The sequence below is a fragment of the Seriola aureovittata genome, chromosome 19, assembly GCF_021018895.1.
Source record: "Seriola aureovittata isolate HTS-2021-v1 ecotype China chromosome 19, ASM2101889v1, whole genome shotgun sequence".
NCBI lineage: Eukaryota > Metazoa > Chordata > Actinopteri > Carangiformes > Carangidae > Seriola > Seriola aureovittata.
Window position 1 is genome coordinate 1,572,434 of NC_079382.1, and position 15,551 is coordinate 1,587,984.

Below are 15,551 nucleotides of genomic sequence, written 5' to 3' on the forward strand. Positions count from 1 at the left end.
ATGAACTCAGTGATGCTACATCATCTGTCCCACTGTGAGATATCAGACTTTCTCTCCTCCTCTTCTTCCTGCACTTCTTGATCTGTCTCTACTCTAACTTCGTCTCCGTCCTTACTTACCCCAGTTTCTCTTCTTCCTCTCGTCTTTACACCCTTTCTGCTTTAATTTCTTCCTCTGATATCAGCGCTAACTTGCTCTTATCTCCTCTCTTCTAATCACTTCTTGTTCTAATCACTTGCTCCCCTCCCCTTTTCTCTCTCTCTCTCTCTCTCTCTCTTCCTCTCTTCCTCTCTCTCTCTCTCTCTCTCTCTCTCCCCCTCTCTCTCTCTCTCTCTCTCACACGCACGCACGCACACACACACACACACACACACAGACTCGCTCACTGGTGTGGTCTCTGGTCTTATCCAGGCATAGAAGTGGCTGATGGATCGCCCCTCTTTATAGCACTGCAGGCCAAACCACACACACACTTACACACTGGGCATAGAAGACCTTTGCCTTTGCCTTGTGTGTGTGTGTGTGTGTGTGTGTGTGTGTGTGTGTGTGTGTGTGTGTGTGTGTGTGTGTGTTAGACAGAGATAGGATGAGGTGATAAATCATACACGAATGCAGGATGACAACCATTCACAGGTCTGTAGGTTGGTTATTTTTTATTTTATTTTAAAAAATCCTCATGACTGCTACAGTTACAGCAGTGGAGGTACAGTGATACATGAAGTACATGAAACAATCTCTGCACCAAAACTGCTTGGTTATGTTGTTATGTAGGAAAAGCTCAGTATTTGGGTTAAAACAAACCCTTTCACAATGTTACCACGTGTTAGAAATCCTCTCTGCTAGAGCTTCTCCATGTGACTCACTGAAGTTGTTATGGACACCTAGGAGCAAATAGCACTGTTGGCTACAGACATTTAGGTGTAAAAAACACTGTTGGCTACAGACACCTGGGTGTAAATAGCAGTGTTAGATATATGCACCTAGGTGTAAATAGCATTGTTGGTAAAGAACACCTGGATGTAAATAGTAGTGTTGAATACAGACACATGGGTGCTAATACCATTGTTGGCTACAGGCACCTGGATGTAAATAGCGTTGTTGGTAAAGGACACCTGGGTGCAAACAGAATTGTTGGCTATGGACACCTGGATGTAAATAACATCTGCCTTGAATTATTTTATCTAGTTTTGGATCTGATTTACTTGCATTATCTGTTTTTATTGTAAAGCATTTTTTAACTCTCTCGTTGAAAGATGCCATATTAATATTAGTATAAAAGTTTGATTATTATTATTATTATTATTATGATTAAAGCCAAACAATTAGAAACCAACATAGTTCTGCTGCCTACTCCAGCTGACGACTTCTTTTTAACATTGTTAACGGGGACGTGTCCCGGAGCTGCCACTTAACACTGTTACCATGACAATTCAGCAGTGATAAAGAATGTATTGTTCTGTATGACTGCTCTCCCGTATGACTACATATCTGCCATGAGCTTATTAGTGTTTTAATTATTTTTGCTTCATTCATCTTTTTCTCATTATTTGAAATAAAAAAAGACACTGAAGAAGACACCGTCCATTGGTCAGACTTTGAACTTCCTGTCTCGCTTTTATACTCCCTTTAGTCTTACAGCCTTTTTTCATCGTATTCCCCCTCCTTTCCGCTGCTCCTCCCTTCCTTGTTACGCATCTCGTCGTTTCTCTCTCCCACTTTATAACCCTCTCTCTCTGTCTTTGTGCTTTGCTGCAATCTTGGCCGGTGTGCGTGGCTTTCCATTATGGTCGGCTGTTCAAGTTAATTAAAGAAGGGCATTCCTCTTCACAATGGCTGACTCACTGCACAACTACTTTGCTTACTCATGCCCTGAAAGGCCGTTTAGCTTGTTCACTTACTGATTCAAAGATCCCATCAGGAGCACAAAGTGAGTAGGAGGGAAGCCCGATGGCCGGGGGGGGGGGGGTGATAGTGTGATGATGCTGACATTTGTGTACAGACCAAACACACAGTGTAAAGCAGAAGTGGCCAAACATGTGTCATAGAGAGCCAACAATCTCCAACGAAAAAACATCCCAGAGCTCATCGATGAAATCACCTGCTGAGGTGATCGGTTGGAAGGAAAACCTGCAGACTGTTGGCTGCCCATGGCAAATGGTTGATGATTGCACGATTGTTTTTGTAAAGTTACAAAGTCCTAACGTGAGAAAGGTGTAGAGAGAAGGTTTCAGATGCTGTTCAATGATCCCACAGGCACTTCATCTCAAGCTCCTCGACCTCTCTAGCCCTCAGAGCTCAGTCTCCATTTTTTTTTTAGAGACTTTCCTGCCAAGAAAAAAGCAGCATCAGTCATTTCAGCAAATGCTAATCTAAACAGCATATGTTTAGATTGGAGTGACAAAGCCATCTATCTGCAGGAGGAATTATGACGTGAGGTTGTTTTAGAGCCTTAAAGTCCAAACTGGACGAGATGTCAGTAGATTTTGTGCCTAAACCTTATTAATCTATTATTAATATATTTAATAACCTGATGTCAGAGCAGGAAACACTTATTTTGTCATTCAAAAGGGTAAATGGTATATTCCATCATTTAATTCGAAGGAGTTGTCATCACTTAGTGTTTGTCAGAGTCAATGATCAGATTAAAAAATGGAGGACATTTCGGAGAGTTTTGGTCTGTGAATCAGTTCTCACCCAAGAGCCACAATCTAAAACAACAACAACCACTTTAGACCCTTGGAGGCAGGGAAGCTCAGTGAGGGTCCAATTGCTTCCCCACTTTTCTCTGATGCTGCTGCTGCTAAATTTTGACCATTTTAAACTTTTCTTGCTGTGTCATGGTGATGAGTTTGACACAGGATCAGTAGCAGCGGCTGCAGTTTCCTGTCTTTAAAGTCCATCACTACATTTGCTGAATACACCATGTCATTGAATACTTTTACCCCCATTTGATGAAAGGGACCAGCGTACTCTTGAACTGTTTGTCAGATTGTTTGAAGACAATTACCAACACCAACAATCCAACATTCACCTCACGCAGCGATTGACCAGGTGTGTGGAGGTGAGAAAGAAATTGTGATCTTGGTTGATACAAACAACACTGACTTGACTTGGAGAAGCAACCACAGCCATAAGAGTGCATCAGCAGCTCATGTCAACAAACTGCAATATGCAACATGAGATCGTTTCCTCTGCTGTTAATCTCGACACTGCATAAGCATGTGAGCAGCCTGTAGGACTTTATTGCCAATGTACCTGCAATATAGAGTCATCAATCATTTGTGAAACATCTGTGATCTGTGCATTAGCATTGCTCTAAATTGCTTTTTGTGAAACGGTTCAACAGCTCTCTGATAGATGTTGTTCCAGCATGAATAAAACATCATTTTGAATCTTTCAATGTCTTTTTAACATTTTGGTTGAGTGCAGCCACTGTGTCACAGCCCATGGCATTGTGGGTGTTAAGCCTTTTATAATTCACCCGTACAAAAATTCAGCAGTAAACAGGTCCGTATAACAGCAGCCACCAAATATGACAGGTCAGAATAAACTGTGACAGATTTTTAACACACCCCGTCCATCACAGTGATGGATTATAATTAATTACAGCACCCCTGCTGACGTCTTGATACATTTCTACTGACAGAGCTGACTACTTGTTTCTGATTGGCTGAGCTGAATGCAAGATTTAAGGACCTTCACACCCAAAGTGAAACCAACTAAGTAGGAAAAACCTGAGGAATGGCAGTAAGGACCAGGATTTGTCCTGCTTTAGATCTAAACCCTCAATCATGTATTTACAACACCCCCCCAGCCCCCACCCCCACCCCCGGTCAGCAGGCAGCAGCTGTCCCCTCTTCTTTACTGTTCAACCAAACACAAGGCTGGTTCTAACACCTGTGAGGATGTGTATAATCAATAACTGTGGAAGTGAAGTGGAGCCGGCGTTTTATTTTGAAAGCTGTGAGCAAAGGCTGCCGGTTTGGGTTCTGCAGCCAGGAGAGATAACAGGGGTGTAGTGTGTCATTCAGATGATAGCCACGTCCTGCCTGATTATACAGTAAAGAGAAGGAGGTGGAGACACAGCTGGAATTTCTCCTATGCCGTTTTGTCTGAAGCATCTCAGTGCAGAGAGTGAAGAGCTTCACATATTTGGGAATATTGAGTTTTACCTGCTGAGGAAGATTTATTATCAATTTTACTCCAGGTTCTTCAGTTGAACGACTTTAATTGGCTTTACATTTTTCCATTTGCTTATATTATTGTTGTTTTGCAATTGTGATACCTGTTTATTACTAAATAATCTGCAGATAATTTTCACCAATTAATTGTTTAAATGTTTAAATCAATCACATTCTCCTGAAGCCAAACATAAGACTGAAAATCACTTGTTCTGTCTCTACCTGTGTGTGCACTGAAGGCTTCTGGGGAACAATTATACTCAACAATTAGAGGTAAAAACACTCAAACTGAGATAAAAGGTTTAGGAACATATGGACTGAATGTTCTCTACCGTCAATTATCAACATAAAAACAATCTGCAGGGAAAAAATATCAGAAACCTCCGAACTGAACTGAAGACCTAGTAATGGAAGGTAAAGTGTGTGTGTGTGTGTGTGTGTGTGTGTGTGTGTGTGTGTCACACTGGAATACTGCAGCCAGACAGAGGAAAAAAGAAAAGTTGAAAAGAGAGCGACAATCGACAATCTGACATTTACACCCACTTCAGTCAGTGACTGGTCAGATGGAGGCGGACGTGAGGAAGAAAACAGGGTTTCAACTTCTCTCTCAACAACTGTTTCTGTCACTTTTCATTTAACAATGGAGTGTAACGCCCTGAATGTCTTCCAGGAAAGAGAGTCTAACAATGCCCATATTTAAACAGTATTGGGTCTCCACCCTCTCTATGACGACCGTTTTTTTCAGCCTTCAGTACAATTGTTCAGAACAACAACACACACCTTCGATTTCTGATATTGGTGGACAACACATCTTATGAAGTAGGTCTAGACAGGAATGTGGCAGTGGTGCGTCTGTGGCGTCCGATGGAACAGATGTATCTCTATTTTAATCAAGCTGTCTCAGTCTAACGCAGGAGGTGTGACGTTTGACGTTTCATGCTATACGTGTGTAAACGATGGTCCAAAGATGTTCATTCTTTTTTGTGTGTAACTACAGTGATTGTGTGTTGACATCTGAGCGGATGCTAACTCTGACCACATCCTCTGTAGACACAGATGGAGGACTGAATCTGCTGCTGTAGTCTGCTAACATGCTGCTAATGCTACGCATCCTGTTCAGACATTGTTTAAAAGTCTAACGCCATGCTAGCAACTCTTTGAGGCCATAGTAATGCACAGTGCTGCTTTCAGCTAAATGCTAAAAGCAGCATCAGTGTTTTTGCCCAGTTGCAAGAGAGTTTATTTATTTATTATCTTTATTAATGTATTGATGGTGTTTTTTCAAACATGTATTAATCTCTACCTGTCACATTTGGGTATGTATTGTATGTCGTTTATGCTCCTGAAAAAGTCATTTTATAGAAATGTACCTATTCAATGTGAAAAGATGTAAGGGTACACTGATGTGTCACAGTATCGAGTGTCTAATCTTTTACTCCTTTTTATGATATCTGAAGCTGTTATATTGATAAAAAAAATTTATGTTTGTTCATTGTCACCCTCTATTGCACATGGGATGATGCGATTGGTTGGCACTAAAACGTTGCGGTGTGCTGGATTTTTTAATTGCTACTTCAGATTCCTTCCTATGCACCTGCCACTAAATAGATGTGAGAAGTGTTCTTCTGTTTGGAAACATCATCATTCTCAAAATGACAATGCTAAAATAGCTAACTAGCATTAAAAACAATGTTTAAATGTCAGAGAATCACCAAAGTCAGTTGGATTGATCCTCCGATGAGCATGGATGTCTGAACCAAACTATTGAATGGATTGACACGAAACTGATATATTTAAGTTTGGACAAAGTGATGGACAAACCAACAGACTGACGATGCCATGTCTGAAGCCACAACTCTAGCACTGCCAAATCATATTGTTTCTTTGGCTCGGTGCTGGTCCTTCATCAGGAGATTAGGAACCTCTGGTTTAATCAGCTGATTCTTTCAACACCACCTGAAGCAGCGGTGTTGCTGGCGCTGCAGTATTGCTCTTTACTGTCTGACTGTGACGTACTCTGAACACCCAAACCTCACCTTGTCTCTAACTGTATGTGTCGTGTTGTTTGCAGGTGGTGGACTGTTCCTGGGATGAGACAGTGAAGATCTACACACCGGCCTGCCTGACAGCTGCAGCTCACAGTACAGCACCCTAGAACACACATTTGTCCCTCTATACTTGTGAGGACCCTCATTGACATAATGCAATCCCTATAGCCACTAAACCAAACCAAGTCTTAACCTTCAACCAGCCATCTGAAGTTGTGAGGACCAGCCAAAACCCCCTTAGTCCTCACATAGATGGCAATACAAGCCCAAACACACACACACACACACACACACACATACATGTTTATCAACAGCAGGCTTTGGGAAATGTACTTTCATTTCATTTCCACACTGAAATAATTCAACAATGTTTTATCGCAAACCCTGAGAAGCCAGACACATGTTGGTAGAGAGGTGATAAAGTGAGTGTGTGTGTTTCTGTGAAAACGGAAAATACGTTTCTCTACTTTCTAATAAAATGCTTTTTTTTTTATTCTGACGAAGAGAATAAAATGAATTTACTGTAAGAGCTGGAATTTAATTTGATCAGTAACATTTATGTAAATCAATAATTTGTTATTGTTATTGTTGCTCAGTGGTGATGCAGCTGTCACCTGAAATTCTTGTGATATCAGCAAATATAGTCTCAGATCAGTTTAATTTAATAGATTCTAATCATCATGTTTTGGGTCTGATTTTCAAGTGATGATGACTTCACTGCGAATAAATGATGTAAATCAGGAGTGTGATGCAGGATATCCATGTCACTACTGTGTGTTCTCCTTCTTTATCTCAGTCACACTGGAGAACAAATGTCAACTGAGACTAATTCCAATATGTAAATATCATCAGTTTAGATATTGATGACGTGTATGTGCAGTGCCTTCAATAAAAGAATACGAATGTCGCACGAGGACATTGATAACATGAAAACAAAGAAATATGGAGCATTTTTCATCATCTTATCAGTTAATATTTTTAAAAAGCATTAAATTATTTCCTTTAAGCTTCAGTCTGTTGATATTCTGCGTTTTTCCTGTTGTCAACAAATCTCATGAAAAGACCAAAACCAACAAAGTGAGAGTTCATAATTTCTCTACTCTGTCCTCAGCTCTAAGACCACTGGTTCCTCCTGAAGACACAAACACCTCACCACTATATAGTTTCATTTTTAAAAACAGCTGCTCACTGCAGTTTATGATGATGATGATGATGATGGTTGACACTGCAGCCAATCACAGATCTCCAGCTGATGATGTGTGAAGAGTTCCTCTCTGCAGGGAAAAAAGAAACCGGCCTCGCTTTCACTGCGAATATAAAAAACCATGAAGACAGATTCTCTACGCCGCTCCTCCTCTTCCTCTTCCTCCTCCTTTCCTCCAACCGTTTCATTTCTCCTCTCGTTTTATCTCCTTCCTGTCAACATCTTCAGTCGTTTGCTCAGGTCCTCTAATCGTTCTCCAGACTCCCTCCTTCCCTGGCTTTAATCATCCACTCCTCTTTTGTTCTTCTCTCCTTTTAGCCTTTGCATCTCGTTTCTCCTTCACTTCCGTCTTTTAATGTTCCTTCTTACCTTTTTTTCTTTCTTCATCTGTTTTCTTCTCTTTCCTGTTTCCATTCTTTCATTTCCTTCTCTTACTTCCTTCCATTTCCTTTCCTTTCCTTCCTTTTATTTTTATCCTTTTCAAGTCTCTTCCATTCCTGTCCTTTCCTTTTCTCTCCCTTTTTTCTGTCTTTCTTCATCTTCTCCTTTCTCTTCATTTCCTGTTTAGTTTCCTTCGTTCCCTTCCTCTTTTAGGCTATATATTCATCTTCTTTCTTCTCTGTTCTCCCTCCCCCTTTCCTCTCTCCTCCCCCTCAGACTCCAGAGAATTTAAATGACTCTGCACCAATCAGGCTGCTTTGCAAAATATTTTGCAGCTTGTTTCTTAACATAATTTAATATAATTGCTGTTGAGTTCATTGCTGCCATCAGTCGAAGACTCCGGCCGAAAGAAAACATTATGATTGTGAGACTGAGGGAATTCATATTTTTAAAGGAATTTTTAGATTAAGATTAAATGTCTCTGTCCCTGAAGGTTTATGTAACAGCGTGATGTGGGTGAACAGTTGACATTTTTTTTCATCACAAACTGAATTAAAGCAAGACTATATAACTTTTGAGCAGCGGCCTCTGCAGCCGTAAGTGTAATTACAAGATGCTAGTGCATTAGCCCCACGAAGCTAACAACCCGTGCAGAAAACAAAGCCGATCAATCGCTCCGGCAACAAACACAAAATCATCATCTCAGTACAGAAAAGCAATGACACTGTCCGCTCATATCAAGTCAGCATTCAGCTGATCTGATCCAAACCCACAGCTGATGTGTGCTAACATGTAGACGCTAGACGCTCGTCTCTACGCCTCCGCCATGATGTCCGCACCAGGGGCGGAGCCAGACATTTTTAGACAGTCGGGGCTTAGCCCAAACTTAAGGGGCAAAAAAATAAACCCACCATGTTTTGCATGGAGCCCAAAGGCTCCACAAGTTGTGAGGCGACGTATCGCTGGTGATATTTAGCTAGCAGCTAAAAGAGCTCCATTGATTTGCCAGTTCAGTCAGAGAGACTGAAGGAAATGACACCAAGATTAAGTTATATTATAAACTTTATTAAAGATTTAGAGTAGCATTTCACCTTTTCACCCCTGTCCAGTTAATCATGTTGTTGTTTCCCCCATGTTCCTTATAATTTAATATTTATATGTGCATTTATTGTTGATAGTTAAATTGTTGATAGCACTGAAACAAATTATGAATACTTGTAATACAAACTTTTTTTTTTTTTTTACCTATAAAAATATGAAAGCAAGGGGGGGGGGTACTGCATGACACATGGGTGTCAGGCTGCAGCAGCATGAGGAAGGGACGATGACATCATCACAAAGGCAGAATCAGAAAATAAGGCTTTTTGCCAGGTAGGTTTTTACTTACAAGATATTTGGCTTGGTGTTTGGTGCAGTATACAATAAACATATTAACAGGAAATAGCAATAAAAAGGTCAAATACTGCAACAGTAAAAAAGATAAAATACATTAGATATACATATAAAGAAAATAAAACAATGAAAAATACTATAACTATGTACAAACTTACTGTAACTATGTGACTAAACTCCTGCTGAGCAGGATGTGCAGAAGATGACAGTACAGACGATATGTGTTCTGTGCAGGGTTAATACTCCGAGGTGTTACTGTAATGTGGTCCAACACGGGACGATCAGGACTAGTTGGTTAGCATGCTCATTTCAGTAGATATCTCTGAAATACTATAGATGGAGGTCTTGGTAATGACATCATCACTGTAGCTCCTTCACATACTATTGATAGTGTTAGTTCATTTTTGAACATTTTAATCTAAAATTCTGGCCAGATCTTACACATTACACCTTTAAGGAAAATATCTGAGGCTGGAGCCCCATAAGCCACCCCACCCCCCCACTCCGACTGTGGCCCGCACTGAGAATACAGAGCTAGCTTCTTCTCAGAGCCAGCTGAACACCCATAGTTGCTGGTGTGTGATGTTGAGCTGTAAAGTGATGCACACCTCTCTCAGGAGTCAGTGTACCATCAAAATGAATGTGAAGCTGTTAATTTAAAGGTAAAATAGTTGCATAATGTTGCTTTAATTTTAGGTCAAGGTAACTGTTTCTTAGAGGATAGTATATTAAGTATATTAGTATATTAAGGCTTCGGGTGTCATGGTTTGCTATGGCAGACACTTTTTGTAAGTTTTGTTTTGGACTTTTTGTACTTCCTGTTTTATTTTGTAATTGGTTTCCTTGTGTCAGTGTTTTTGCTTCCTGTCTTGGTCTTGTGTCTGTGGTGATTGTCTGCCCCGCCCTAATGTGTTTCACCTGTGTGCAGTCACCCTTGCCTCCTGTGTCTATATAGTCTTTGTGCTTCCCTTTGTCTGTGTCGGTTCGTCTGTTTAGTTCTGGGTTTGTTCACGTCGTCTGTTCATGTTATTCTGGTTAATAAACCTGTCTGCACCGTTCCCAAAGTGTCGGCTGCATTTGGGTCCTACTTACCACTAAACCCTTGACATCGGGAAATAATGATAATACTAATACTAATAAAAGTGATGATAATAATGAACTTTATAACCTGAAAAAGAATGCTCTCTTCCCAATGTCTAATCTCCTTCATCTATCAGTTTAGTGTGAAGGGAACGTTTCGTTCAGAGCATCCGGCCTTTTTCACAGCAGATGTTTTGACTTGACACAACAGGAAAAGCACAGCTGTCACTAATAACAACAACGACACTGTGGTGTCATCCAGTGTGACAGTGAGTCAGTACGAACAACAGCAGGAGCCTGAAGCAGCTAAATGGAACTCAGTCATTGTTCATTTTATTATCTACACCTGTGCACAAACAAGCCTCTGAAAGCTTTTCAACTTAACTTAAAACTTCAAAAATACAATTTGCAGAAATCATTTTAAACATGCTGTGGCGAGAAGTGGTGGCCTTATAATTCTCCTACAAATACTTGTCTTGTCTTGGGTTTAGGAACATCTAGCAGAGGTAGAAAAACACCAGAATTTTCCTTCAATCAAATAATTCATCACTATTGAGTGTAACATATATATATATATTTATTTTTTTTTTTTTTACCTATAAAAATATGAAAGCAAGGGGGGGGGGTACTGCATGACACATGGGTGTCAGGCTGCAGCAGCATGAGGAAGGGATGATGACATCATCACAAAGGCAGAATCAGAAAATAAGGCTTTTTGCCAGGTAGGTTTTTACTTACAAGATATTTGGCTTGGTGTTTGGTGCAGTATACAATAAACATATTAACAGGAAATAGCAATAAAAAGGTAAAATACTGCAACAGTAAAAAAGATAAAATACATTAGATATACATATAAAGAAAATAAAACAATGAAAAATACTATAACTATGTACAAACTTACTGTAACTATGTGACTAAACTCCTGCTGAGCAGGATGTGCAGAAGATGACAGTGGTCCAACACGGGACGATCAGGGCTAGTTGGTTAGCATGCTCATTTCAGTAGATATCTCTGAAAATACTAAAGATGGAGGTCTTGGTAATGACATCATCACTGTAGCTCCTTCACATACTATTGATAGTGTTAGTTCATTTTTGAACATTTTAATCTAAAATCCTGGCCAGATCTTACACATTACACCTTTAAGGAAAATATCTGAGGCTGGAGCCCCATAAGCCACCCCCCCCCCCCCCCCCCCCCACTCCGACTGTGGCCCGCACTGAGAATACAGAGCTAGCTTCTTCTCAGAGCCAGCTGAACACCCATAGTTGCTGGTGTGTGACGTTGAGCTGTAAAGTGATGCACACCTCTCTCAGGAGTCAGTGTACCATCAAAATGAATGTGAAGCTGTTAATTTAAAGGTAAAATAGTTACATAATGTTGCTTTAATTTTAGGTCAAGGTAACTGTTTCTTAGAGGATAGTATATTAAGGATATTAGTATATTAAGGCTTCGGGTGTCATGGTTTGCTATGGCAGACACTTTTTGTAAGTTTTGTTTTGGACTTTTTGTACTTCCTGTTTTATTTTGTAATTGGTTTCCTTGTGTCAGTGTTTTTGCTTCCTGTCTTGGTCTTGTGTCTGTGGTGATTGTCTGCCCCGCCCTAATGTGTTTCACCTGTGTGCAGTCACCCTTGCCTCCTGTGTCTATATAGTCCTTGTGCTTCCCTTTGTCTGTGTCGGTTCGTCTGTTTAGTTCTGGGTTTGTTCACGTCGTCTGTTCATGTTATTCTGGTTAATAAACCTGTCTGCACCGTTCCCAAAGTGTCGGCTGCATTTGGGTCCTACTTACCACTAAACCCTTGACATCGGGAAATAATGATAATACTAATACTAATAAAAGTGATGATAATAATGAACTTTATAACCTGAAAAAGAATGCTCTCTTCCCAATGTCTAATCTCCTTCATCTATCAGTTTAGTGTGAAGGGAACGTTTCGTTCAGAGCATCCGGCCTTTTTCACAGCAGATGTTTTGACTTGACACAACAGGAAAAGCACAGCTGTCACTAATAACAACAACGACACTGTGGTGTCATCCAGTGTGACAGTGAGTCAGTACGAACAACAGCAGGAGCCTGAAGCAGCTAAATGGAACTCAGTCATTGTTCATTTTATTATCTACACCTGTGCACAAACAAGCCTCTGAAAGCTTTTCAACTTAACTTAAAACTTCAAAAATACAATTTGCAGAAATCATTTTAAACATGCTGTGGCGAGAAGTGGTGGCCTTATAATTCTCCTACCAACACTTGTCTTGTCTTGGGTTTAGGAACATCTAGCAGAGGTAGAAAAACACCAGAATTTTCCTTCAATCAAATAATTCATCACTATTGAGTGTAACATATATATATATATTTATTTTTTTTTTTTTTGTTATTTTAAAAAGTTCAGATAGTTTTCTAATAATCATGAAACAACTGAAAGTAAACATTTTTTGCAGTGTGTTCCCGTTTATCATGCACACTTTTGCAAACTAATCCACCATTACACAAGTTTGGTCTTTCTTGTTTTGTAGAAATGCATCATAAATCAGTTTTCAACAGCCCAAATTAAATAAGATTTCAGCAGGTTTCAGTGACAGAACATCATCTCCAAACATGAGGAATCCAAACTGGAAAAGTTTTCCTACAAAACAACAACAAGAGTGCTGCAGGGATGATGTGTTTTTGTAGTCCAACCCAGAAGTTAACATCGCCCTGGTTCCTTTGTATTAGCTTTTGGATTCCTGCAGAAAATAAACTCTGTGACAAACAAAAGATTATGACACTTACGCAAACACCACTTTATGATGTTTGAAGCCTAAATACAATCGTCAGAAGTAAAAAGCTAATGTTAGGCTATAAAGTAACTACACCACGGTCACATGACTTCACCGTCTCCTCAACTAAACTTCAACTTGTAGTTTGATTCAGCTCTGACCTCTTCTACAGAAGCCTTTCCTCTGACAGAGTTAGTGACAGTTTGTATTTAAACTAAGCCAGGCTGTGAAGGTGGACTGGTGAGTTCATCAGTTTTCATGTTCAACATGATGATGTTTAACGTCCCCGACAACCTCTGTGGTCTCATTTACACACTCGTTAATAACCGGCCTTTTTTAACAGACGTGAAAGCTTCAAGAATCAGGACTGGAGTATTTACTGATGAATTTCATGTCGTAGAATAAAAGGTAAAAATGTCTTGAGCTTGTATGAAACACAGACTTGATTTCAGTCATTCAGTAATAATTAATTGCCTTGTTTTAGGACTCATTCCTGCAGCACACACATATATAGATATATATAGATATATATATATATATATATATATGTATATATATAAATAAAGCAGCAGCATGTTGGAATGTGGCACATACATGCACTTTTCTCTGGCTGCACTATAATATTTTCTCATTCCCTCACTATGATTGTGTGTTACATATTAATTTGGAAATCCACATTAAAATGGATTCAAGCCTGCTCCATTTTGTGTCTTAAGTTAAATTACTCAGCCTAATCTATATTACCTATAGTTTGTGGAATAATGGATGCAGGCACTGGGTGTTTTTTTTTTCTTTTTTTTAACTCGTCCCTGCAGAGAACAGTCTGGGTCTAAATCCTCGGCCTGGTCTTAATCTCCTCGTGTTTGAAAGCGTCTCGGTCCTCTTCTGTCTCTGTGTGTTAATTGGAAGCTAATGGTCTGTGCTCGATAAGGGCGGATCCTCCTCCCTCGTGGCCTGGAAACTGATTTTCTGATGAAATATTTCAATTAAAATATTGTCCGAGCCATTTCCACGCCTGTTATGAGCGATGGTGATGTCTCTGTTTTTCTGATAAGAAGGAGGAAGAGGAAGAGGGAGAGGGAGAGGGAGGTGGAAGAAGAGAAGAGATCTCCAGCTCAGCATCGTGAAGGCAAACATCTAAACATTTAACTCACAGAGAGAAAAGCTGCAGCAGGTTCAAGCACGCATTCACATGTGGCCGTAATAAGTTATATATACATATATGACCAATATCGTCCTGAAGATGAATTACCAATCCTTCTCCTGGTGTGGAGGCTGAATCTGAAGCAAGAATCTTATCAGTGAGGTAAATAAAGATAAGGCAACAGATCGTTGGCTTTACTGCTACTATTTTCTGCACTACTGCCCTCACTGCCACTGTGCAGAGGTTTGTCAATTTATACACGTGAGCGGGACTTTCAGTGCAGTGAACCAGAAATTGAATGCTATCGGCAGTGTGTCTGGGTAAAGGCCTGTGGTGTTGTATCGGTGTGTTCTGGGACCTGACGGTGGCTCCAGGAGCTGAACTGTTTTCCTGTCAAATTCATTTTAAGGTTTTGCTTCGCTGGAAAATAAAAATGAAAATGTTCTGGACATTTAGACAGATTCAATTTCAAAGATCTGTCTCTGAAATTTCACCAGTACAGGTGGTGAATTAGTTTAGTTTGCGGCACAGCACTAAACAGTCCACATCCACAGAGCAGCGTCGACAGTTCTCATTGGAAGAAATGACAGTCCGGTCTGTGGAAGCCACCCCACCCATACCCAGCCCCCCCACCCTCATGGGACAACAATCTATTAACAACTGTGTGTGACCGAGGCTACGTCCACACTACTATGCTTTATTTTTTAAAATTCATCACTGTTGTGATGTTTTCACCAGACGTCAGATGCATAAAACTCTGTGTAGATTCATGACTAAAACTATGTGAACACAAAAAAAACCAGGAATATTCAGACGCATTCTTCTCATCAGAAATATAAAGCCGTGCATTTGCATGGTTCTGCTTTATAAATCTCACTCATTGAGAAATCGGTCGCATGTACACGAGCCTCGTTTCCACTCCCACAATTAGCCATAGATGGATGTAGACACTCCTTTAATCCGTCCGTCTTGGATAAAAACACAGTCTCCTCCACAAGTGGTCAGACACAAGAGAAGAAAGACGAGAAAAGATGCCAATTTCACCCATTGTGATATTGAGGCTCTGACAGATGGAAGGTAAAAAACATGCATCAGTTTACTTTAGTAAAGTCCTGTTTTACTCTGAACTTCATTTATTAGGACTAGAGTCTTAATGAGGCTCCGACACTTTGATTAGTAAATATTCAAATAGTATCAAACAGTTACAGAATGACTCACAATAAATAATAAGGATATTAAACGATGCTGAAGGAAACATTGGGCTTCATTCACCAACCATTCTTAAGAAGAAATTTCTTTCATCAATGTTTTCTTATTTGGGATTTGTTCTTAGGTAAGAACAGAATCTAAACACACTCTTAC

At 40.0% G+C, this 15,551-nt stretch overlaps 1 protein-coding gene across 3 annotated transcripts in view; it reads left to right on the plus strand.

The window, feature by feature from the left end:
* pex7 (peroxisomal biogenesis factor 7) overlaps window positions 1-6,972 on the plus strand; it is a 44,184-nt gene extending 37,212 nt beyond the window's left edge. For all 3 annotated transcript variants that reach the window (XM_056363567.1, XM_056363565.1, XM_056363566.1), the window contains exon 11: window positions 6,253-6,972. In XM_056363567.1, coding sequence (XP_056219542.1) covers window positions 6,253-6,336 — 84 coding nt within the window. In that variant the 3' untranslated portion in view covers window positions 6,337-6,972. The remainder of the gene's footprint in view (window positions 1-6,252) is intronic.
* Window positions 6,973-15,551: the final 8,579 nt, after the last annotated feature.